This window comes from Malus domestica, chromosome 03 (genome assembly GCF_042453785.1).
Source record: "Malus domestica chromosome 03, GDT2T_hap1".
NCBI lineage: Eukaryota > Viridiplantae > Streptophyta > Magnoliopsida > Rosales > Rosaceae > Malus > Malus domestica.
This window is the reverse complement of record NC_091663.1, coordinates 31,998,064-32,024,334: the sequence shown is the minus strand read 5'-3', so window position 1 is coordinate 32,024,334 and position 26,271 is coordinate 31,998,064. Positions and strand designations below refer to the sequence as shown.

General features: G+C 39.5%; 3 protein-coding genes across 38 annotated transcripts in view; 1 reads left to right on the top strand and 2 right to left on the bottom strand.

Annotated features, from left to right (window-relative positions):
- The window catches only part of LOC139194130 (multiple organellar RNA editing factor 8, chloroplastic/mitochondrial-like), a 77,056-nt gene that overhangs the window by 5,463 nt on the left and 45,322 nt on the right, over positions 1-26,271 (top strand). The window lies entirely within an intron of this gene.
- On the bottom strand, positions 1,933-11,072 carry LOC139194126 (uncharacterized). 35 transcript variants are annotated; one of them, XR_011578863.1, is made up of 5 exons: positions 4,348-11,072; positions 4,132-4,266; positions 3,594-3,820; positions 2,920-2,973; positions 1,933-2,587 (listed from the first exon to the last, which is right to left on the bottom strand). XR_011578863.1 is itself a non-coding variant. In XM_070818464.1 (5 exons), the coding sequence occupies exons 2-5, from the start codon at positions 4,185-4,187 to the stop codon at positions 2,534-2,536; spliced, it is 282 nt and encodes a 93-aa protein (XP_070674565.1). In that variant the 5' UTR covers positions 4,188-4,266; positions 4,348-9,844; the 3' UTR covers positions 1,933-2,533. The 35 variants fall into 35 exon arrangements, 4 of the variants coding, with proteins under 4 accessions (XP_070674565.1, XP_070674563.1, XP_070674562.1 ...); XR_011578867.1 differs by having other exon boundaries at positions 1,933-2,557; XR_011578869.1 differs by having other exon boundaries at positions 1,933-2,274.
- LOC139194309 (uncharacterized) lies at positions 11,734-15,356 on the bottom strand. Its single transcript, XM_070818614.1, has 4 exons — positions 15,216-15,356; positions 13,900-14,253; positions 13,678-13,812; positions 11,734-12,244 (listed from the first exon to the last, which is right to left on the bottom strand). Exons 1-4 carry the CDS (start codon positions 15,354-15,356, stop codon positions 12,191-12,193), a joined length of 684 nt encoding a protein of 227 aa, XP_070674715.1. The 3' UTR covers positions 11,734-12,190.

Sequence of the window (26,271 nt, the reverse complement as noted above, 5' to 3'; positions counted from 1 at the left end):
AGGATTATGAGAAGGAAGCGATAAGCCATTGTGTTTGAAGGCTTGCTGCAGCTCAATGCTTTTTGTCTTCGTATATATAGCGGGATCTCGAGTCTCTACATTTAAAAAATTATGCTTGATTAGATGGAAAAACAGCTTTTGCAACATTGGAAAACAACCATTACCACACGTTAGAAGTCGAGGGGTCCTCCAAGATCCCGACTGAGAATTTGGAAAACAAGAATGCAATATTTCCAACCCCTTCAAGACGTCGAATAAAGATTCTCCACTAAAGAACCCGCAAACAACGCAAGTGTTTTTTTTCTTCTAAAAAGCAGTTCAGCTGCTTCAAGTGCTTCTTTCAAGTAGTTTTTATTATTTTATTATAAAACTCGCAAAATTACTGTCAATTTTTTGCTAACTTCGTTAAAAGCTCTTTTGGTGATCTTAAACACTTTTAGTTACTTTAAAAGCACAGTCAAACATGCCTAATCTTGGGAAGCCTAGCTTTAAATTAAGAATAGAGAAGTAGTGAGTGTTCTTTCTTCTTTATCTCAAAACTTAAAAACGCGTATTTGACCTAGCAAAATGACATTATACGGCTAAATCGCTCATATGTCATATAGAAGCAGTAACTGTTGTTCATCTCGCCATGCATTCGGGGGACAAATTTGACATAGGGGACCCCAACCTTAAAGTCTCAAACTGTATTCGAATTGCTCCATAATTTGCTCCGCTAATTAACTGTCATGCATCTGTATTTTTCATATGAATTAAATTCCACGCTCTACGTTATTTCCCTGCTGAAATGATTTTTCTTAGAAGATTGGACGTTACTCATTTTTCTCCACCACTAAGTTATATATCTGATCCATCATACTCGCAATGTCCATTAAAATGCTGTATTTACGCAGCAATAGTTACTAACCGTAATTAAGACAGCCCCTTGAAGATGGGCAAGCGGTACTATGGTACTGATGAACCAATTTTTATACTATACATTTCATCCTTTTATATTTGTTTTCTTGTCTAGCTTAGTTGGAAGTTTTAAGTATTTGTGATACTTTTGCCATTTTGTGTTTTTAGGAGCAGCATGATGGAGTTTGGTGGAAAAGTATGCAAACGGTGAAATTTTTGAGCTTAGCTAAAGGTAATCATATCAAGCATAAGTCTGTCGTAGTCCTCTCACAGGAAATGGGCTTCAAACGTTACTGAAAGCCGAAACTAGTGGAATCTAGTTGGAGTAGAGATTAATAATTGCATCTGCACATTTTAATAGTGTAGCATTTGGTTCTATCTGACCAAAAAGATAAGGTTGGGGACAATGCAAATGATGGAGGACGACCATTATGTTGTGAAAAGAAGATTTCAAACCAAAGTCTTGTCTTTGTGGTGGATCAAATAGTAAGTCTTATCTTTATAATACGATTCTTAAAAAAAAGGCAGAGGAACGGACGGAAGGGAAGAAAAAATAAAATAAAATAAAAGTGTGGAGGGAACACACGGCATTATGGAAAGAGGAAAGAAAAGATGGTGGAAAAGAAAGGGGATGGGGATTATTGGGTTTTGGTAGGCAACTTTACAGTTGCTTGGACAAAAGGCAGAGGAAAGGCAGAGGAAAGAAGTGAAGAGCATTGAAAGGCAGAGGAGAGGAAGTCAGGAGCAGAGGAGAGCAAAGGAACGGAGAGCTCGTCTTGTAAAAAAGGGTGTCTTCTTTCTTTGTTTTTTTCATGGATAATTTCTTATGTATTAATACAAGTATGTGTAACTAATTTCCTTTCGCTAGAGTGAGGCCATAAGCCTCAACATGAATACGTAGATTTCTCTTTTAATTGCTTAAGTGTTGTTACATGTTTGCTTTGATATTTTCAATCACTGAATTAAACATGTGCATTGATGCTTGATCACCATTAGGATGCTTACAAAAGTCATCGGATGCAAATTTGAACAATGTCACTTTAAAATTGGTTATACTTCTTGTGAGTGAGGATTGTAATTTCTCCTAGCGTACATATCATTCATTCTCTTAGGGATTACATGGTTTACCAAAAGGATTTTCACCAATATTAATGAAACACTCATGTTTATATTTAATCCAAATGTCATGGATGAATTGCATGTCATGGTATGCGTTTTAGCTTGAACTAGTAAAATGCCCCCACGTTGTTGCATGACTTGAATGCACCAACCTTAACTACTTTGGCGACCCACCCGCACCAGAGTTAAAAATCCCAGCGATCCTCTCCCTCCAACCCGTCAACCCTGGTGTGCAAATTATGGATTCGGAGGATGTATCTCGAAAATTCAGATGCACATGATTAAAATTAGTAGATATTAAAGACATGTACTTAACAGATCAACACGAAGAACGAATGAGTACATTACAAACTAAATGACCGTCTCAGCCAGATACTTCTTAAAGAACACCTCCTATCTACCAGTATGATTACTCAGTTTTTCTGAAAACTAGTACCCGAAACCTTACATTCAAACTCATTTCGAATGCAAACAAAAAGTATATGATAAGTCCCGAGCCTTTCTTTCTAGCCTCAACTCAACTCATGTTCCCAACTTTCACCTTCCAATACAAAGAAACTAAAGCATCAATCTGCAATTTCGCAAACAACATATAATTCGCAACCCAGTGTCTACATAAAAGATCGAATTAAAAAAAAAAAAAACTGGACCAAGGCATAATCTTTCATTTCATAATCAAAACGTTGGCCGAAAGTACAAAGCAAACACAGCATGCAAAAAAAAAAGAGTTCTGTGTCTACCAAACAATCTCAATGTGCGCAGAAGGTATGAAATCAACAACAACAACAAAGCCTTTTCCCACTAAGTGGGGTCGGCTATATGAATCCTAGAACGCCATTGCGCAGAAGGTATGAAATCATTCCACAATAAAGGAAAAATCTGGAGAGAGAAAGAAAGGCATACCACAATCAAAAGGATTTCCACTATCATCTCTCCCATCTCCTGTAACTTAGCTAGCTACACACAAACCAAATACTTTTAACTAAACCAACCCCCAAAGTCAGAAATAAAACCATGCCAAACTCTAACCATAAATCAGCAACATAAAAAAAAAAAAAAAATCAATTTATACTGATCCTTCATTGGTTTCAAAGGATCAATCCTAGGAGTCAATCAACTGGTAGGGTAACATATTGTGTTATCACTAACAACAAACAATCACTGTTAAGAAACAATGAGCCATATGAATTACCAGACACGATCCTAAGATGAAACAACAATGCTGAAAGCAGTATATATTCTCAAAATAACTGGTAACTAAAAACGTATAGATTAGTAAAACAAAATGGGGATCTTCAAATTTATCAACACAGATGAAGCAGCAAATCCATCACAATCCTTATCAGTCAAACTTCTACAAATCAAATTGACCATGGAAGCATATCGAACCAGTAACTTTCACCACAAAACAAAAACCAAAATACAAATGCAGTAAAAAAAATCTAATCGATTCAAAACACACAAATCTCACAAACCAAAACAAATCCAGATATTTGATCACTGAAAAAAAAAACCCAGATTCAACAAAAAGTAAAAAAATTGAGAAAAATAGTCAATTGATTCAAGTCGTGGATTACCAAGTGATTGGCAAAGATAACTTTGACGCCGTGTCTGATAAACAAACAACACAGATAGAAGTATCTCTACACATACTCTTAGTTTGAGTGGTTTCTGTGGCATCGTCGTCATCAGCAGGCTGCACATCATCCTCAAAATCATCCCTTTCAGATAATGCACCAAGACTTTGAAATTCAAAGTCATCTTCTTCTCCATCTGGTAAGTTATATTTGCTTTTCTTGTTCGTCTTTAATTATTCATGAAAATGAAGAGAAAAAAAAAAGAACAAAAAAATGAGAAACAAAACACATTAATAAATTACCCATGATTCCATAAATTAAACTGAATATAGTTCTGAAACAGAGTTTATAGTTGCGTAGAAAGCTTGACAAAAAGAAAGGAAATTTAGATATCATGTGTTAGATATGCACATTTTAATGAGGTAAGCTTTGTGCGATGAACTACAACTGTTTACTATTTCCCTATATTTTCCTGGGAACCAAACAGAAAACAAAGCTGACCCCAAACAATGGGCAAAAATTCAGAAAATGAGCTTACTTGATGCTCGCGCTGCGCACGCCGAATGGCCTTATCGAACTCATTGAGCTCGTCATTGTGCTCCCCAATTCGTTTATCGACAAAGACCGAAGCTTTATTGCTCTGCTCGTACTCCTTTAGCAACGTGTTCTTCCTCTGAGCCACCAAAACATAAATAAATCAATAAAATTACAAAATTTCAAGTAAATTCAGAAAGGAAGTGACGCAATTCAGTACCTTTTCAATGGCTGATGGGTACCAAATTCCTGCACTGGGAATTCAACCTCAACAAGCACAACAATGGATGGAGATGGAGGAAGAAGAAGCACAACAAGGAAGTGACGCAATTCAGTACCTTTTCAATGGCGCGAGAGCGGGAGAGGCCAACTCGGCGCTCTTCGCCTTTGCACTTTTTGCCGAGAATGTCGAATTTCCTCCGGGACCAAATGGTCTTGAACGAGTTGGGTTTTAGGGGGGATCTGGTGCTTCATGGTGACAGCGTTCGGGCCAAATTTATTCTTTTTCTTCTTCGCCGTCGCCGCCGTCTCATGGTTGTGATTGGCGTCAGCTCTACCGGGTTTTGGTGATTTGGTCTCGAAGGGGTTGGATTTCGAAACGGACTTCTGTTCTCCTTGTGTTTCGCCATTGGAGACTGGCGTGAGCCGAGAGGTAATGCTGTAGAGTAAATTTCGGCTCAATCCTACGGACACAATTACCCCCTAACTTTTGAGAATTACCTTCCCAACCCAGCCCGATCTGATGGTTTTGTTGTAAATAACATGAAATCGAGTGGCTCTGTGCTAAACCATACGGACAAAATTACCCTCTGAACTTTTGAGAATTACCCTTCCAACCCAGCCTCATTTGGTTGGTATTGTTGTAAATAGAATGAAAGTTCAGAATTACCCTCCCAACCCAGTCTCATTTGGTTGGTATTGTTGTAAATAGAATGAAATCGAGTGGCAAAGAATTGAAGGCATCTACAGTGCCATTTCCCACTAACTCATGGTTTTGTTTTTGGGAACTCACATGAGAACTTCCTAGTAGGTCACCCATCATGGGATTGCTTTCGCGCGCTACTCGCTTAACTTCGGAGTTCCGATGGAACCCGAAGCCAGTGAGCTCTCAAAAGGCCTTGTGCTAGGTAGGAATGAGAATATACATATAAGGATCACTCCCCTGAATGATATGAGATCTTACAAATTTTCTATAGTTTAACCTTGTTTCACATGTGGTAAAATCTCTATCATACCATCGCCACCATCACTACCACCACCACTGCAACCACCACACCACACGACAACTATAACCCAGTTCAGCTGCAGAAAGAAGTCTACGACCTTATGAAAAGAAAAGAAAATATATGGTCATGCTGCTCTTCAATTTGTCTTGGAGAAAATAGACTACGGTTCTGTTTTAGATTTTGCATCCACAGCACAACCTTGCAGATCAATAAAATTGTGACCAAAATGGAAAAGAGAAACTACATCTGAAATATAAACTCCATTACCACATCTGAAAAATAAAAGACATCGCCTACACCCGCACGGCTTCTGATCAATGTTAAAAAAGGCAAGCCGGATACTGGGGGTAGGGGAAGCCAGATATATCATGTGTGTGAAGGTGAGATATAATTTCCGGCAACAACATTTCACCGAACTCACTTTTTCCTCTTGAAAAGATTGCATTGCAGCTTGATGGACTCTTCGTTGCCATCAGAAAACTGACATTAATCTACAACAAAAACAAGCAAATTGTATCTGTTTAAAAGTAAATTATGAAAGAAGAAAAGTTACCCTCCATACGCTATTTCATCTACGCCTAGGAATGCAGAAACTTAAGCACACTCCCCTGGTTTCTCATTCGCCGCGTTAAGAGGATGAGGTTACCATAGCTAGTTCCATTTTTCCGTTTTTGACATCTCTGATCTGGTCTGCGAACGAAACTTCTTTTCGAATTTTCTCTCTTTACAAGCTCTAGATCCAGTTTCTCCAAAGATGAGATATGTGACATGGTTATGTCCTGTTGAGCAGCAACTTGACCACCTATTAAAGTCTTTTTATCGAGCTATTAAGAATAAAGAGTAGAATGCTGTAAGACGCGAACAGACAACACTGCAATTGTTATCTGCTTGATTCGCTCACATGTCTCGGCATTATATGAAAGATCAAAACTTCAGATTCAACCAAATGTATGAAAGTCTAAAATTCAACAAACAATTCCACTCAGTTTCTATGTACCTGAACTATGTTTTCTGCCTTTATTCCATGGTATCGATCCCTTTGTTGGCTTGTCCTTTTTTTTTTTTCCGTCTCTGTCTCTCCTTTTCTTCTTGCTAAGAAACAACAGTAGAGCAAATGAGAGAAACAGGCGTAATGAAAGACCTAGTAACTTTCACAACGAACTTTGAAAGGAGAAGGGAAAATATGCAGAATCATGAGTTTCAGAATACCGGTTCATCTCATGTGCCTAATCAAGCTGGGTCAAATTCGGGACCTGGACCTGCCAACATGGGTCCTCCACCCCCCAACAGGGCTCCAATGCTGCCTCCCAACATGGCTCCACTAAACAACTACAGTAATCCCCCACCAAGCAACAACTGGAATTCTGGGCCACCGAACAATTACAATCAGGCGCCTCCCAACAACTATTATCAGATGCCGCCCAACAACTACAATCAGATGCCTTCCAATAAACCCGGGAGTGGTGCCACCAAACAACCTGGCTTCGCCTTCTATTGCAGGAAGGAATGGTCCATGACAAAACCAGAATAACTACACTCCAGACAGGGAGCTGGATTCAATCCTGGCCCAAATCGTTACTAAGCTTGAGGCTAGTTGCGATACGATGAGTCTTGTAGGCATGTTGTAGATAAACGTGGAGGTTACTCAAGATGGGCTGTAGGTTTTAATGTTTATGTCCATGAATGATATTTCGTTTGGCATAATGCTGTGGTTGGAACCTGGTTGCCTTTTATCCGAACATGATTTACATTTTCAAGGTCCTTATGCGATTACTAGTGTCTTTACTTTGGTACGCAGTATGAGTTCTTTCAGGTAGTTCACATATTGACAGAAAGCAGACTGCATGATGATCCTTGTTACATGGAACATGTTAATTTGCAGTCGTCTGTGAAGATTATGTGCTGTTATTCTTTCGTAGATTGTTTTTGCATGTTATGCTCTCACATTGTTTTTGCATATTTTGTGATGATTTTATTTTGCTAGTTAAATGACATGTTACATTGTCAATTTGGTAACCCGATTCTCAGTTTGGTCCCTGAATCATTTTGTTTGACTTCTTTAGGCTATGTTTGGGGTGAGGGATTTCCAAGTCTGAAGGAATCGAGACCAAGATAGAGGGGATTAGAAATGTGAGAGGCATATTTGAGAGATTTGCAAATTACAATTTACGAGTCATTTACAAAGCAATAACTTCGATAGCATAGGGACGTCTATTATAAAACAAAATACATAACATAGGTTTAAAACCTCAAATGTAACAGAGAAAAAACAAGTAATTAATAGAGTATTTAGCTAAGCCATCTTCTCATCCTGTTCATGCGCACTGCTAACATGACATAGAGCCTATCCTGTACATTGTCTGTGAACTGAAAGTATGCATATCTCCATGTCTTCCTTACGATCAAAGAACCACAGACTCCCCAGAATCCGAAAATAAACCCCAACGCAGGGGAGATATAGAACCACAAAAGTCGATGCCCGTCATCCTCATCATCTCGGTTCCTCTTATCATGCTCATCAATGCGACACTTGTTTGGAAGCGGAGCACCGCAAAGTTTTGGATTCCCCTCAAATGCTGAAGCTTCAAAGCTTTGTAACTGAGTGCTTGTTGGGATTGGTCCTTCGAGATTATTGTACGAGACATCAAAGTCTCCCAAGAAATTAAGGCTCACCAGAGACGATGGGATTTGTCCGGACAAGTGATTCTTGGAGAGATCCAAAGCTTCTAACTTCTTAAGGTTAGACATTTGGTCTGGAATGTTGCCAGAGATGTTGTTGTCGTGTAGATACAACTCTTGGAGAAGCTACAGTTGGCCGATCTCAGACGGTATACTACCGGTAATGTTGTTGGAAGAAAGATTTATCAATGGAGGAAAACCAGCCAATCTGCGGCGTGAGCTCGAGTTGTGATTGTAGATTGGCAATTCGACATAATATTGGTTTGCTTGAGCTGCAATATGTTCATGCACCAACGTCGGTGCTCTACAAAGTTCTTTCGGAAATTCACCTGAAATAAGGTTCATTGCGAAGTTTATATAAAAAAGCCTTGGTAGATCAGTCCCCAACCAGCTAGGAATTGTCCCCGTGATTTTGTTAGCTTCCAGATCCAAGATCTCAAGACTCTTTAGCTTTGCTAACCATACAGGTATTTGACCGGTGAGATCACCATACGACAAGCTCAAAAATCGAAGATTTTGAAATCCATCAAAAGGAACCATGCCATCGTCAGATGGCATTCCTTCACCATTAAAGGACTGCGAAAGGAGGAGTATTTGAAGACTTTTGCATTGCATCAATATCTTCATTGCTCCCGTGACATTTTCCAATTGGAGGTCACCAAGAGAGAGGAAGGACAGAGAGTTTAGCGAAAGAATCTCAGGTTGTATTTGTCCCTCTAGATTGTTCGAACTTAATCGAATTGCTTTCAGGGATCTACATGAGTAAAGGCTTGTTGGCAACTTACCAGTGAAGTTGTTCCTATACAGGTCAAGTTTAGTAAGTTGACCAAGTTTGGAGAAATTAAGCTTGGTAATGTCTCCTTCCAAGTTGTTTCGTCCAAAACGTAGTTCTACAAGGCTGGTGCAATTCATCAAAGAATAGGGCAACGGACCTTGTAGGTCGTTGAAATCGAGCTTTACGATTTTTAACTTGGAGAGCTTCCCCAAACGGAGAGGGAGCACTGCGCTTAGTTGATTGAAGGAGAGGTCAAGGATTGCGAGGTTGGTAAGGTTGACAATTTTATCACTAATGCCTCCATATAGTGAATTTAGAGGTATTGCAACTTCTTCGAGTTTGGTAGCATTATAGATATCTTCTGGAAGTAGCCCTGAGAGATTATTGTGACCAGCACGAAAAATCTGCAGTTCAGAACACCTCCCAAAACCGCGTAAAATGTTGCCACTAAATTGGTTTGAGGAAAAATCCAACACTCTAATCAAGGGGTTAGAATGGAGACATATAGAGGATGGGATGTAGTTGGAGAAGGCATTGTTGCTGACGTTGAAACTTGTCAAATTCCAAGCAAGCATGAAGAACGAAGGCGGAATTGGACCATGGAAGCGATTGCTTGACAAATCAAGTGTCCGGATGTTTCCGGATGTTAGAGACAAAGGTAGCTCTCCAGAAAGAAGGTTATAGCTCAAATCAAGAATCTCAAGAGAATCCAAGGGCTCAAAGAGTTTATTTTCAAGTGAACCGTGAAGTGAATTGCGGGAGAGATTCAAGTGGGTGAGATGCGTGAGGTTTCCAAGTGAGGATGACGAGGTAAAAATAACTCCGTCGAGCCCCTTCGAGGGTAAGAGCAAATGGGTGACCCGACCTTCAGGATTACAAGTGATTCCTTCCCAACTACAACAGTTAATGGAAGTCCAATTTAAAGGAGGATAGGATAAAGTGAGGTTGAAGGACAAGAGAGCGCTACGTTCATTTTGGTTGCATGCGTGGATATTTGGAGATATAATGGAAGTGAATAAGAGGATTATGAGAAGGAAGCCATGAGCCATTGTGTTTGAAGGCTTGCTGCATCTTAATGCTTTTTGCCTTCGTATATATAGCGGGATCTTGAGTCTCTACATTTAAAAAATTATGCTTGATTTGATGGAAAAACAGCTTTTGCAACATTAGAAAACAACCATAACCACACATTAGAAGTCGAGGGGTCCTCCAATAACCCAACGGAGAAATTGGCAAACAAGCATAACCACACAATGCAATATTTCCAACCCCTTCAAGACGTCGAATAGAGATTTTCCACTAAAGAACCCACAAACGACGACCTTCGCTCGTTGGATCTACCAAAGAAAATTCAAGGTGGGGCAGATGATAACAACAAAGATAATAAGCCTACTTAGGCCCCAAGTACATGGAAACATTTAAAAAAAAATGTAAGTGTTTTTTTTTTTTCTAAAAAGCACTTCAGCTGCTTCAAGTGCTTCATTCTATGAGCATTTCAAGTAGTTTTTATTATTTTATTATAAAACTCATAAAATTACTGTCAAATTTTTGCCAATGTTGTTAAAAGCTCTTTTGGCGATCTTAAAACACTTTTAATTACTTTAAAAGCACAGTCAAACATGCCTAATCTTGCGAAGCCTAGCTTTAAATTAAGAATTGAGAAGTAGTGAGTGTTCTTTCTTCTTTATGTCAAAACTTAAAACGCGTATTTGACATAGCAAAATGACATTATATGGCTAAAACGCTCATGTCATAGAGAAGCAGTAACTGTCTTTCATCTCGCCGTGTATTAGGGGCACAAATTGGACATAGGGGACCCCAACCTTAAAGTCTCAAACTGTATTCGAATTGCTCAATAATTTGGTCCGCTGATTAAATGCATGGATATGTATTTTTCATATGAATTAAATTCCACGCTCTATGTTATTTTCCTGCTAAAATGATTTTTCTTGGAAGATTGGACGTTACTCATTTTTCTTCACCACTGAGTTATATATCTGATCCATCATACTCGCAATGTCCATTAAGATGTTGTATTTACGCAGCAATAGTTACTGACCGTAATTAAGATAGCCCCTTGAAGATGGGCAAGTGGTACTATGGTACAGTGATGAACCAATTTTTATATTATATATTTCATCCTTTTATATTTGTTTTCTTGTCTAGTTTAGTTGGAAGTTTTAAGTGTTTGTGATACTTTTGTCATTTTGTGTTTCTAGGAGCAGAATGATGGAGTTTGGTGGAAAAGTAGGAAAACAGTGGAAATTTTGAGCTTAGCTGAAGATAATCATATCAAGCATACGTCTGTTGTAGTCCTCTCACAGGAAATGGGCTTCAAACGTTATTGAAAGCCGAATATAGTGGAATCTAGTTGGAGTAGAGATTAATAATTGCATCTGCACATTTTAGTATTGTAGCATTTGGTTCCATCTGACCAAAAAGATGGAACACACGGCATCATGGAAAGAGGAAAGAAAAGATCGTGGAAAAGAAAGGGAATGGGGATTATTGGGTTTTGGTAGGCAACTTTACAGTTGCTTGGACAAAGAGAGAGCAAAAGAGAAGGAACAGACACGGAGAGGAAAAACAAAAGGCAGAGGAAAGAAATGAAGAGCATTGAAACTAATTTCCTATGTATTAATACAAGTATGTGTAATTAATTTCCTTTTGCTAGAGTGAGGCCATGAGCCTCAACATGAATACGTAGATTTCTCTTTTAATTGCTTAAGTGTTGTTACATGCTTGCTTTGATATTTTCAATCACTGAATTAAACATGTGCCTTGATGCTTGATCACCATTAGGATGCTTACAAAAGTCATTGGATGCAATTTTGAACGAATGTCACATTAAAATTGGTTATACTTCTTGTGAGTGAGGATTGTAATTTCTCCTAATGTACATATCATTCTCTTAGGGATTACATGGTTTACCAAAAGGATTTTCACCAAGATTAATGAATCACTCATGTTTATATTTAATCCAAATGTCATGGATGAATTGCATGTCATGGTATGCGTTTTAGCTTGAACTAGTAAAATGCCCCCACGTTGCTGCATGACTTGAATGCACCAGCCTTAACTACTTTGGCGACCCACCCGCACCCGAGTCAAAAATCCCAGCGATCCTCTCCCTCCAATGCACATGATTAAAATTAGTAGATATTAAAGACGTGTACTTAACAGATCAACACGAAGAACGAATGAGTACATTACAAACTAAATGACCGTCTCAGCCAGATACTTCTTAAAGAACACCTCCTATCTACCAGTATGATTACTCAGTTTTTTCTGAAAACTAGTACCCTAAACCTTACATTCAAATTCATTTCGAATGCAAACAAAAAGTATATGATAAGTCCCGAGCCTTTCTTTCTAGCCTCAACTCAACTCAAGTTCCCAACTTTCACCTTCCAATACAAAGAAACTAAAGCATCAATCTGCAATTTCGCAAACAACATATAATTCGCCTCATGCAAACATAACATGGCATGCAAAAAAACTAAATGATCGTCTCAGCCAGATACTTCTTAAAGAACACCTCATGCAAACATAGCATGCAAAAAAAAAAAGGAGTTCCGTGTCTACGGAACAATCTCAATGTGCGCAGATGATATGAAATCATTCCACAATAAAGGAAAAAATCTGGAGAGAGAAAGAAAGGCTTACCACAATCAAAAGGATGTCCACTATCGTCTCTCCCATCTCCTGTAACTTAGCTACACACAAACCAAATATTTTTAACTAAACCAACCCCCAAAGTCAGAAATAAAACCATGCCAAACTCTATCCATAAATCAGCAACATAAAAAAAAAATCAATTTATACTGATCCTTCATTGGTTTCAAAGGATCAATCCTAGGAGTCAATCAACTGGTAGGGTAACATATTGTGTTATCACTAACAACAAACAATCACTGTTAAGAAACAATGAGCCATATGAATTACCAGACACGATCCTAAGATGAAACAACAATACTGAAAGCAGTATATATTCTCAAAATAACTGGTAACTAAAAACGTATAGATTAGTAAAACAAAATGGGGATCTTCAAATTTATCAACACAGATGAAGCAGCAAATCCATCACAATCCTTATCAGTCAAACTTATACAAATCAAATTGACCATGGAAGCATATCGAACCAGTAACTTTCACCACAAAACAAAAACCAAAATACAAATGCAGTAAAAAAAATCTAATCGACTCAAAGCACACAAATCTCACAAACCAAAACAAATCCAGATATTTGATCACTGAAAAAAAAAACCCAGATTCAACAAAAAGTAAAAAAATTGAGAAAAATCGTCAATTGATTCAAGTCGTGGATTACCAAGTGATTGGCAAAGATAACTTTAACGCCGTGCCTGATAAACAAACAACACAGATAGAAGTATCTCTACACATACTCTTAGTTTGAGTGGTTTATGTGCCATCGTCGTCATCAGCAGGCAGCACATCATCCTCAAAATCAACCCTTTCAGATAATGCACCAAGACTTTAAAATTCAAAGTCATCTTCTTCTCCATCTGATAAGTTATATTTGCTTTTCTTGTTCGTCTTTAATTATTCATGAAAATGAAGAGAAAAAAAAAAAAAAAAAACAAAATGAGAAACAAAACACATTAATAAATTACCCATGATTCCATAAATTAAACTGAATATAGTTCTGAAATAGAGTTTGTAGTTGCGTAGAAAGCTTGACAAAAAGAAAGGAAATTTAGATATCATGTGTTAGATACGCACATTTTAATGAGGTAAGCTTTGTGCGATGAACTACAACTGTTTACTATTTCCCTATATTTTCCTGGGAACCAAACAGAAAACAAAGCTGACCCCAATCAAAGGGCAAAAATTCAGAAAATGAGCTTACTTGATGCTCGCGCTGCGCACGCCGAATGGCCTTATGGAACTCATTGAGCTCGTCATTATGCTCCCCAATTCGTTTATCGACAAAGACCGAAGCTTTATTGCTCTGCTCGTACTCCTTCAGCAACGTGCTCTTCGCCTTTTCAATGGCCACCAAAACATAAATAAATCAATAAAATTACAAAATTTCAAGTAAATTCAGAAAGGAAGTGACGCACTTCAGTACCGTTTCAATGGCGCGAGAGCGGAAGAGGCCAACTCGGCGCTCTTCGCCTTTGCGCTTTTTGCCGAGAATGTCGAATTTCCTCCGGGACCAAATGGTCTCGAATGGGTTGGGTTTTAGGGGGACCTGGTGTTTCATGGCGACAGCGTTCGGGCCTAATTTATTCTTTTTCTTCTTCGCCGTCGCCGCCGTCTCATGGTTGTGATTGGCGTCAGCTCTGCCGGGTTTTGGTGAATTGGTCTCGAAGGGGTTGGGTTTCGAAACGGACTTCTGTTCTCCTTGTGTTTCGCCATTGGAGACTGGTGTGAGCCGAGATAGGGCTGGGCACGGGCCGGGCCGGGCCGAGCCGGGCTGAACCTAAGTTTGTAGGAACCTGACATTACCCGTAACGGGCCGGGACGGGGCGGAGATTGGATTTTCTTGTATAGGAACCGGACATTACCCGGCCCGGTTGAAACGGGCCGATTCGAGCCGGGTCCACGGGTACCCTTTTTTTTTTTTTTTTTTAACAGCACAGATTGCAAACTGCTCAGATTGCAATTTGCAACTGCACAATCACAATGACACTGCATTTGTGCATATTTTGCACAAATTCACCATATGGGTATCTCACTAACAGTTTACTTTACCTGCACTTCACTATGAATTATATTTCTCTCCCGAAAAGACTTTAATTTCGAACACCCGAAAAACCAACCCATGTGGTTTTCTCACAACTTAGAGGAAACGGAAAGGGCAAAGAAAATGAATCTGTAAGAAAATGAATAACATCCACATTAACATCTGCAGTGACATCAAACATCCAACATCATTCCTCATTGAATCTGTAAGAAAATGAATAACATCAAAATGACATCCAACGCCCAATATGTTCACATTATAATTATTCAATCTGGAAGATTGTCAAGAGAAATATAATAATTCAATCAAAATGTTAATATGCCTAATTGTCAAGAGAGAGATAATGGAAGTATGCCTAATTGAACACAGCAGCTGCACAGATTGCACAGATTGAACACAGATTACAACAATCTTTACACAAAAATCAAATCTTCTGTTGATTGCTAAGAAACTGAAGGAGAATTTTACAGTCAATTTTCCAGACAACCAAACACAAAGTATGAACACTTAAATAAATAAAAACTTTGAAATAAAAAAATAATTGAAATCATGACTGGAAGGGAGAGATTAGGAGACTGACCTTCGACGGCGGTGTTCTGAGCCTCGCAGACGACGAGTTCACCACGGCGGCTCGCTTGTCCGGAAGCGGGACCGTAACTCAACGATCAGACGGAACAAGTTCGGAGAGCTGATCCAACCTTGAGGCCTCTGTAGCGTGGCAACAGAGCGCCGGCGGACAAGGAATAGAGCGACAAGAGAGCTGCGATCCGAGAGAGCGCGGTTGAAGAAGGGAGAGGGGAGGATCGGGGAACGACGACGGAGTCGAGGACTGTAGCCATGGCCGCAGAGGATCAGAGCTCTATAGAGATAGATGATGGAAACGGAGTAGTTTATGGGGATGGAGGAAGCAGTAGCGAGTTGATTGCTGATCTCCTTGGAGTAAACCTGCAGGATCTGAATCCCGTCCTCCTCGATGAGGGGTGGGGACGACGCACTCGAGACGGCGAATGAGAGGTGACAAATCGAGAAGATGGGTAGTTAAATCGAGAGGAGAGGTGGTTGGGTTCTGTAAGTCTGGTCCCTGGGATATCAAATCGAGACGGCGAGAGAGAAGTGAGAGAGAGGTGACAAATCAAGAAGATGGTGGTTGCCTGGGCCGTCGTGCTATCCGGGGGGGGTGAAGGGAAGGGGACGACGCACTACAGACGACGAGAGAAACTCGATCGACAGAGTGAGAATGACAGTCGAATTCGATAGGTTGAGGACGATGAAACCTAAAACCAACGATTCAGATTGGATGGAGAGATGATCTCTTCAATCTCATCCGTCCATTCTAACTACAAACGGGCCGGTCCGGGTACCCGCGGTTCCTATACTTCAAGAACCGGCCCGAACTGAAAATTTCAAAGGCCCGCCCCGCCCCGCCCCGTTTCTGTTTTTACAAAATAGGAACCGGCCCGTACCCGCCCCGACCCGCGGTTCCTGTACCCGTTTGCCCACCCCTAAGCCGAGAGGTAATGCCGTAAAGTAAAATTCGGCTCAAACCTATTGACACAATTACCCCCTAACTTTTAAGAATTACCTTCCCAACCCATTCAGATATGATGGTTTTGTTGTAAATAACATGAAATCAAATGGCTCCATACTAAACCATACAGATAAAATTACCCTATGAACTTTTGAGAATTACTCTCTCAACCCAGCCTTATTTGGCTGGTATTGTTGTAAATAGAATGAAATCGAGTGGCAAAGAATTAATGGCATCTACAGTGCCATTTTCCCCTACTTTAGGCTAATGTTACAAGTAAAACTACACAAGGAAAACTCAACCTTCAAAGCATGTGTATTTGAGTAATTGAAAGAGTTAGGTAGGCGTATTGTTGGTAAAAGTCAAACTCTAGTGCCTTGTCAATCTAATTTTCTTTAATTATTTCTACTATCTTGAGTTTCTACGTTTACTTATTTTGTTTAGTTGGTTCACAATTTCTATAAGCCAATTTTCATTTTAGATATTTGTTTATGTCACGTATTTAGTTTTATCAAATTAGTGTAGTTCTTAGAGTTAATTAAGTTAAATAATCCGAAAACTCGTTAATTGTTTATACCTGTCAGGGAGAAAATCGACCTTAGAAGTGCAATAGGTGTGAAGTTGGCTTATTAGTTCCTGCTTGTCGATTTCCCAGCCGCCAAGATGTGCCATTCTATACGGAATATTATCTATGCTGCTGTAGACATTTTCCATAAACAAAGACAAATAAAATTGATTAATTAGCACACAAAAAAACTCCATAGTGGAGAACATGAAATAGCTATACAAAATTACTAAATATTAATAGACCAAATTCCAGATTTGAGAGCACATAATGACGAAGAAGTTAGGGAGAAAGTGAATATCTTTTGTTGTTGCACAAAATCAATGAGGACTTTGGTACAATAGAAAGTGTTAAGTTTGTGACATTCGCTAGATTGCTCCGATCATTAGTGTGGATAAGTATGCAAATGGACAGAGACAGGGAAGCAAACACAAGATGTACGTGGTTCACCCAGATTTGCTACGTCCACGGAGTAGAGGAGTTCTCATTAATTGTGAAGGGTTTACACAAGTACATGGATTCAAGCTCTCCTTTAGTGAGTACTAGTGAATGATTTAGTACAAATAACATTAGGAAATATTGTGAGAGAATGATCTCTTTTTATAGAAGAGTTTCTAGCTTTGTTCTGATATTGACATGTGTCGTGTTGTGATTGGCTTCTGATGTTGACACGTGTCGCGCTGTGATTGGCTTATGATGTCGACACGTGTCACACTGTGATTGGCCTCCTGGTTGGAGGGAAACTCTTTTGGGTCCTTGACGGTATAACGTTGACCAGTGCTCAGTAGTTTCGGAATTGGTCAAGTATGGTACAAACAGTGCTCCCCTAAGTTCCCGAGTGAGGGAAGTTTCTCGGTTGGGGACTTGCAAGATCCAAGCCACTGAGTAATCACGAAACTTCTAAGTACCGAAGTGTGGTATCATTTTCACTTGTCTTATCTGTCTCATAGGTAGATGTGGCATTTTCTCTGGAAGTACTTTTCCTCCATCCAGGGGTGGTATCCTTAACTGGTAGAGATGCACAAGGTAAGGTATCAATTTCACTTGAAGTTTACTTGTAGTTTTAGGCTTGGTCAAGCGCGATACAAACCATGTAGTAGGAGTCCCCCAAGTCGCCGAGCTAAGAGATTCACCGAAAGAGGTGATAGACAAGGTAAGCAATCAGAGCTCCCAGCAATCAGTCCTAGATCAGAAGTTTGATTTCGAGTTCCTGCTAATTGTTCTCATTCTCCCTATCTTGCAGGCAACATGAAGGATAAAGAGAATAAAAAGGAGAATAGATGATATGAGATACTTTTGCTTTTGAAGAAGTAACTTTCCACAGACTTATTCTTGAACTGAGCTAGAGGGTTTTCTGGTTTCCTCCAAAGTATAAGGTCGACTCAAGAATTTGAGGGTCAAAACAAGTCCATCAAATCAAGAGTGCGTTCGACCTTGATGATATGGGATATTTTTGCTGTTGACAAAGTAATAGATGAATCGGCACGTGTTCTCTTGTGTTTGTCTCCATATGCTTCCTTGTATCCTTCTCACTTGCCCTATCTGTTCCTCAGGCAGATGTGGTATCTTTTTTGGAAGCATAAGATGTTGAAGATGAGTACTCGAGAACAATGTCAGGTAAGTGATCAGGCAAGGAGTTCCAGGTAGTCAGTTCCTGACTAGAAGCTTGATTCCAAGTGCTGACTGATTGCTCTCTTTCTACTTGTCTTGCAGGTAAGAACAAGGCCAAAGGAAAAGACAGGGAAAAAGCATGATATGAGATACTCTTGCTCTGGTGTGGTTTGTTTGCAGAGGTATTATCGGGGGGGGGGGGAATAAGCTGAGTATTTCGAGAGACTTTGCTGAGAGTGACCTCTCGGATGTGAAGAAAAGTTGAGCATTTTTTTATTTGCAGGTTTGCCTGGCTGTGGAGGATGAATGTCGACATTTATAGGAATTGTCCCAACAACGAGTAGTAACGCTGTTCCTTTACTTTTCTCGGTTATAGCAATGTAGTGGGAGCTGCAAGATTCACGTGTTTTAATTTTGTCAGAGCACTTTGAAAAAGTGGTATGTGATATCTAGAAAGCTGATGTTGGGTGTGAGGATTGCAGATAAGCTTTATCCAAGGAAATCTGGCTCTCGAAGTTCGGAGAGTGGTGCCTCTTCGGTTTTCAAACAAGCAATCCTGTCGGGGATCTGGCTCTCGAGAATCGGAGAACGGTGCCTCTTCAATTTTTGAGAAAGCAATCCTGTTGGGAGTTTGGCTTTCGAGATTTGGAGAGCGGTGCCTCTTCGATTTTTAAGGATTGGGAGTCTGGCTCTTGAGATTCGGAGAGTGGTGCCTCTTTGATTTTTGAGAAAGCAATCTTGTAGTGAAGAGTCGGATAGCGGTGCCTTTTCAATTTTTGAGAAAGCAATCCTGGTGGGAGTTTGGCTCTCGAGATTCGGGGAGCGGTGCCTCTTCGATTTTTGAGCAAGTAATCCTGTTGGGAGTGTTTTCTCAATGTGAGTAAAGGTTGGACATATTTGCCAATCTGCCTTGCCACGGAGCACAGAGCACGGAGGTTGACACACACAGGGACTCAAGCAGTGGTGTTGTTTACCCTTATGGGTAATGGTAGGGTAGCTGGACCTTCAAGATTTATGTGTCTAAACTTTGTCAGAGATCTTTGGTAAAGTTATCTGTAGTACCCGAGGAGCTAATGTTGCGTGTGGGGATTGTCGACATATTTTACTCAGGAAAATTTGCTTCTCGAAATCTGGAGAGTGGTGCCTCTTCGATTTTTGAACAAACGGCCCTGCTGCCCTTTCTTTTATAAGGGCACCAATTGTGTGCAAGAAGTACGTTCAGAGAGTTATTGCTTGTAGGAATTTTCCCTTTATTTTCGTACTTCAGAGATTTATTAGACCTTATTTCTCCTTCATCATTTCTAAAAATGTATGGCCCATTCGATCGTCGCTTTGACTTGAACTTTGGTGAAGAGGCAGCCATGCCTCCTCAAGACAACATATGGCGTTCATCCTTCTTATCCCCTACTGGTCCTCTTACCATTGGGAACTTTGTGATGAAGAATGATATGACCGCTGCGGTGGTGGCCAGGAACCTTCTCACTCTCAAAGATAACAAACTACTTTCCAAACGGTCTGATGAGTTGGCTGTTAAGGATTTTCTGGCTCTCAGTGTTCAGTGTGCAGATTCTGTGTCTAATATGGCCCAACGCCTATTTGCTCGAACCCACCAAGTTGAATCATTGGCGGCTGAAGTGATAAGTCTTAAACAGAAGATTAGAGGGCTCAAGCATGAGAATAAACAGTTGCACAGGCTTGCACATGACTATGCTACAAACATGAAGATGAAGCTTGATCATCAGAGGTTTGTGGGTTTGTTCCAAAGACATTTATTGCTTTCGTCTTCTGGGGTTGTACCGCGTAATGAAGCTCCAAATGATCAACCTCCGATGCCTCATCCTTCTAGGGTTCTACCTAGTACTGAGGCTCCGAATGATCACCCTCTGGTGCCTTCTCTTTTTGGGGCTCTGCCGACTGTTGAGACTTCTCCTAAGCAACCTTTGTGAAAGCTCCTTCTTGTTTGTTTATTTTGACTTATGTATATGTACACATTTGTAACTTATCAGATATATCAATAAATAAGCTTTGTTTCATTTCAACGTAAATTGTTAAATACACCAAAGCTTTCTTCACTAAGTTTTTTGAATTTTTTTTCTTTTGTTGAAGCTTTGTGAGTGAAGCATGTAGGTTGAGGTAATGTTCCCTTAATTTCCTGAGTGAGGAAAACTTCTCGGTTGGAGACTTGAAAAATCCAAGTCACTGAGTGGTCGTGAACCTTCCAAGTACCGAGGTGTAGTAGCATATGGTAGGAGTCCCCCAAGTTTCCAGCCGAGGGAGTTGACAAAAGAGGTGTCTTGCTAGTAGTCAAGTTTCCAAAGTAACAAAACTTCACCATTTTCCTTTCTAAGTGGTAGCCCAAAACTTCTCATTCATATATATTTGTTATGAAAGTTGTTAGGCCCAAAGAAGAGGAGGCCTAGGCAATTTTTTTTCTTCGAAATATATATATTTTTTAAGTTTTGTAGGTGAAGCTTTGGTGTTGAAGCTTTGTAGGTGAATCTTTGAGGTTGAAGCTTGGTTGGGTAACATGAATTGATTTTGCTTCACACTATCTTGATTAAGAGTGTGAAGCTTTTGTAGGTGAAGCTTTGTGTTGAAGTTTTTGTGGGTGAAGCTTTTGTGTTGAAGCTTTATAGGTGAAGCTTTTGTGTGTGAAGCTTTTGTGTTGAAGCTTTGTAGGTAAAGCTTTTGTGGGTGAATCTTTGTAGGTGAAGCTTTGTTGGGTACCATGAATTGATTTTGCTTCACACTCTTGATCAAGATAGTGTGAAGCTTTTGAGAATTTGTAGTTGTCCTCAATTGATGAAGCTTTGTTGAATGAAGCTTTGTAAGTGAAGCTTTTGTGTTGAAGCTTTATAGGTGAAACATTTGTGGGTGAAGCTTTTTTAGGTAAAACTTTTGTGTGTGAAGCTTTTTTGTTGAAGCTTTTGTGGGTGAAGCTTTTGTGGGTGAAGCTTTTGTGTTGAAGCTTTGTAGGTGAATCTTTTGTGTTGAAGCTTTGTAGGTGAAGCTTTTGTGTTGAAGCTTTGTAGGTGAAGCTTTGGAATTGAAGCTTTTGTGTTAAAGCTTTGTAGGTGAAGCTTTGGAGTTGAAGCTTTGTAGGTGAAGCTTTTGTGTTGAAGCTTTGTAGGTGAAGCTTTGTAGGGTGAATCTTTGTAGGTGAAGCTTTTGTGGGTGAATCCTTGTAGGTGAAACTTTGTTGGGTACCATGAATTGATTTTGCTTCACACTATCTTGATCAAGATAGTGTGAAGCTTTTGAAAATTTGTAGTTGTCCTCCATTGATAAAGCTTTGTTGAATTTCCCAATTTCCTCTTTTTTTTTTTTTTGGGAAAATTAGAAATTTGAAAATGTGGGAGAGACAACATATACAAATTTTGCTTCCACATTGTTGAGCAAGAGATTGTGATGCAAGCCACACTTTGTAGTAGTCGAAGGTTTGGATGAACCATATAAATTGAATTTGCTTCGAACAGTCTTGATCAAGAGTGTGTGAAGCTTTCTACGAGTTGTAGTTGCCCTCCATTGATGAAGCTTTTGTTGGCACCATAAATTGGTTTTGCTTCACACTGTCTTGATCAAGAGTGTGTGAAGCTTTTGAGAATTGTAGTTGCCCTTCATTGATGAAGCTCTTGTTGGCACCATAAATTGGTTTTGGTTCACACTGTCTTGATTAAGAGTGTGTGAAGCTTTTGAGAATTGTGGTTACCCTTCATTGATGAAGCTCTTGTTGGCAACATAAATTGGTTTTGCTTCACACTGTCTTGATCAAGAGTGTGTGAAGCTTTTGAGAATTGTGGTTGCCCTCCATTGATGAAGCTCTTGTTGGCACCATAAATTGGTTTTGCTTCACACTGTCTTAATCAAGAGTGTGTGAAGCTTTTGAGAATTGTAGTTGCCCTCCATTGATGAAGCTCTTGTTGGCACCATAAATTGGTTTTGCTTCACACTGTCTTGATTAAGAGTGTGTGAAGCTTTTGAGAATTGTGGTTGAACACTTTTGATGAAGCTTTTGTTGGCACCATAAATTGGTTTAGCTTCATACTGTCTTGATCAAGAGTGTGTGAAGATTTTGAGAATTGTGGTTGCCCTCCATTGATGAAGCTCTTGTTGGCACCATAAATTAGTTTTGCTTCATGATCGGATCATATTTATATATATTTTTACTTCAAATTCACTCGTCTTTTTTTAGTTAGTTCCTTATATTTTCGAGCTATTTACGTTATTTTTGTGTTTATAGGATTTGTTATGCAAAGAAAATAAAAATAGCACAAATGAGTTTTAAATAATGTATTAATGTGACTCTTTCTATTTTCTTTTTGGTATTTAACTTTATATTGCTGATAGTTTATGGATTGTTACAATTTCTGTTGTGGTTGTTTATGTAATTAAAAGCTGTTTGAAATGGTTTTGCTGTAATTTGCTAGAAGAATGGTGTGTTTAATTCTATTATTATATGTAATATGTTAAGGTGGGAAGCTTTTGGGGCGGCTCAGAAAAGGAAATAAACAAAAAGAATCTGAGTGCAGCGTGGTTGGTGGAGGTAAGCAGCTCCTTGGCAGCATGTGAAGTGGGAGCCTCTGAACCAGGAGAATAAAAACGTGCAGCGTGATGCAGTGAAGGGAGGAGCACAGAAAAGAAAAAGGCAGCGCAAGCTGCAGAGCTCAAAAGAAAAGAAGCCTCGGGACAGAGCAGGGGGAACGAAAGGAATCACTGCATTGGCAGCAAGGGAAAGGCCGAGAGCCTCGGGGGGAATAACGCTGCCCTTTGGCAGTGAGGTCAGAGAGAAGCAAAGCTGCCTTTGCAGCTGGGCAGAGAGCAAGCACAGAAAACTGTGCGGAAAGTGAGAAGAGGGGAGAAACGAGAGGGCATTAGCCTCGGAGGAAAGCTGCATTTGGCGCAGCTTTAGCTTAGAGCGGAAGAGAAAACAGAAAAAATAGAGAGCAGAGACGTGCAGAAAGGACAAGGCAGAAAACGTGGGGAATCGAGAGGTGACGCGGGGCAGAGGAGAAGAGCTGCCATTTGGCAGCTTGAGCATGGAGGCAAGTCAGAAAACAGAGAAGTCAGACAGACAGAAGCAGCAAGCACTCTCCTCTCTCTCGGTTAAATCTTTCCAATACTTCTATTTTATTTTTGTTTCAATAATGTGTAATTAAACTTATTTTGGCTAGAGGTTAATTCAAAGCCATGAATATATTTGTAATATGAATTGATTACCTTCAGTTGTGATTTCTGAGTTGTGATTTAATTTGCTTAACTGCTTGATAGATAACTTATTTTTGTATGTCGATTAAGGATGCATACTTAATTTACATGCATGAATTTGATGCTAGAATATAAGTGAATTTCACCTAATCGTTATGAACTTATATTCACAAGTAGTGAAGGTTGTTATCCACAATCGTGTTATGTGAATTCTAGGCTGGATTAACATGCGTATTCCATAGTTATGAATGTCTAGTCAATGTTTATGATTTCCGTTGAACTTAATGATCTTTGTTGAATGTCTCTATCATGCATATTTCATAGTTAGGGATTTTGATGAGGAATAATTTGGTTGTAATGCGTATTCCATTCAATCCAATGAATCTAGGGAAATCTAAGAGTTAATTTAAGCGGACCTAATTAACTTGGAACATTGTGATTTACAATTTATTGAAAGAACAACTGAAAATCAATTTAGGTTGCATATGTATCATGTGTGGAGAAGAACCCTCTAGCTAGTCCGTCATTTATCATTTTACCTTAATTTTATGTTTTTGTCAATTCTGTAATTTAATTAAGTTTAATTTACTTTTCATCAAAACCAAACACCCATCCATTTTTAAATTATATTATTTAGTTAGTTTTCTTTATTGTTAGTCTTTTAATTTAATTTCCGTCCATTTCAGTTCCTAGTGTTTAATTTAATTGTTTTCATTATTTTGAGTCATTTTAAGTGTGTTTCGAGTTATTAGAGTTTTTAGCCTAGTTTTGTGTCCTTGAGTCTTATTTAATATTTTTAAATTAATTTAGAATAGATTAGCAATCTCTCCTAATCCCCGGCCTAGAACGATACCCTACTTACATCTATACTACAATTGTCAAAAAGAGGGTTTAATTTGTGTGTCAAGTAATTCTCACACCACTTCACACTGTCTTGATCAAGAGTGTGTGAAGCTTTTGAGAATTGTGGTTGAACTCCGTTGATGAAGCTCTTATTGGCACCATAAATTGGTTTTGCTTCAAACTGTCTTGATCAAAAGTGTTTGAAGCTTTTGAGAATTGTGGTTGCCCTCCATTGATGAAGTTCTTGTTGGCATCATAAATTGGTTTTGCTTCACACTGTCTTGATCAAGAGCGTGTGAAGCTTTTGAGAATTGTAGTTGCCCTCCATTGATGAAGCTCTTGTTGGCACCATAAATTGGTTTTGCTTCACACTGTCTTGATCAAGAGTGTGTGAAACTTTTGAGAATTGTGGTTGAACTCCTTTGATGAAGCTCTTGTTGGCACCATAAATTGGTTTTGCTTCACACTGTCTTGATTAAGAGTGTATGAAGCTTTCTATGAGTTGTAGGGTTTGCATTGTTACAGAGGAGAAATGTCTGAAGCAGATGCAAGAGGGCTGAATAGCTTGATCTTCGTATGCCATGCACTGAAGTTGTTATTGGCTTGCAATAAGACTTTGTTGGTGACTATAACTCTTGTTGGGCATAAGTGCTCCCCCTAGCTGAGTTGTCAAGCTTGAGGTTTTTTGATTATTTGTGAATGCTAGGAGTTCACATGTACAAGTTGTGCCACTCGCATTCTGGTAGGTGGAATGAATGGTGAGTTGTTTTCATCACTTGGTTGGTGGTACGAAGGTAAGTTTCTTCATCACCTTTCATCACCTGGTTGGTGACATGAAGATGAGTTCCTTCTTCAACTGGTTGGTGGCATGAATGGCAAGTTGCCAAATGATATTAGAGTACGGGTTGTATTAGAGGACGGGTTGTACATTTCATCACCTGGTTGGTGGCATGAAGGAGAGTACGGGTTGTACATTTCATCACCGGGTTGGTGACATGAAGATGAGTTCCTTCTTCACCTGGTTGGTGGCATGAGTAACAAGTTGCCAAATGATATTAGAGTACGGGTTGTACATTTCATCATCTGGTTGGTGGCATGAAGGAGAGTACGGGTTGTACATTTCATCACCTGGTTGGTGAGAATAAGGGCAAGGTGTCGAGGCATATTGTAGCAAGTGTCGAATGACACAAAGTATGTTGAACCCTTTCGAAGTACAATTAGCTTATGTATGAATGTGTTAGAATGTATAATTGAACGAATATACTATGAAGCTGTTCGTTTATTTGTATAGTCTTGTTGACATATACTTAGACTTTGTTTTATGTTGGAAGCATTCATGCTTTGAACCCGAGTGTTTCATTGCTAAGAATGTAAGAGGATTATGACCGAGTTGTCTAAATCACCCCTTTATTGAATTCATGCTAAATGGTCTTCGTTACATAGGATGCCGAACGACTGAAGCTTAACACTTATACAATGTGAGTTTACTTGTAATAGTACTTTAAGTGATCAGCGTTTCATGGATGACCAAGGGTCTTGCCATCGGAGCTTCTAAGCTTATAGGAGCTAGGGCGACTGATGCCAACAACTTCAAACGGTCCATCCCAGTTTGGACTAAGTGTTCATTCACTCGGGACTCCATCGTAGAGTAATCTTTTCTTCAATACCCAGTCCCTCATTTTGAAAGAACGAGGTTTGACCCTTGAGTCATAGTAATTGGAGATGCGCTGCTTGTAGGCGACATTCCTTAAGTGTGCCTGGTTTCTGTGTTCCTTAACTAGATCTAAGTTGAGGGTAAGTTGTTTGTCATTTTTGCTTTGCACGTAGTTCTGGACTTGGAATGTTGCTTGCTCAAGCTCAACTAGGACAACTGCCTCTGTACCAAAGGCAAGTGAGAATGAGGTTTCTCCTGTTGACGTCTGATATGAAGTGCAGTATAGCCAAAGAACTTGGGGTATAAATTCTGGCCAACAACCTTTAGCCTTGTCCAAGCTGGTTTTCA

Excerpts from the sequence above, each read along its gene's own strand:
- LOC139194309 (XM_070818614.1), bottom strand. The coding sequence starts at position 15,356 with ATGGCTACAGTCCTCGACTCCGTCGTCGTTCCCCGATCCTCCCCTCTC. Across the intron at positions 13,813-13,899 it reads GCTCTCGCGCCATTGAAACG|GCGAAGAGCACGTTGCTGAA; the intron begins GTACTGAAGTGC and ends GCCATTGAAAAG. Across the intron at positions 12,245-13,677 it reads GTGCGCAGCGCGAGCATCAA|ATTGATGCTTTAGTTTCTTT; the intron begins GTAAGCTCATTT and ends GCGAAATTGCAG.
- LOC139194126 (XM_070818461.1), bottom strand. The coding sequence starts at position 4,187 with ATGACGAGCTCAATGAGTTCGATAAGGCCATTCGGCGTGCGCAGCGCG. Across the intron at positions 3,821-4,131 it reads GTGCGCAGCGCGAGCATCAA|ACGAACAAGAAAAGCAAATA; the intron begins GTAAGCTCATTT and ends GAATAATTAAAG. Across the intron at positions 2,588-2,919 it reads TGGAAATCCTTTTGATTGTG|ATTGATGCTTTAGTTTCTTT; the intron begins GTATGCCTTTCT and ends GCGAAATTGCAG.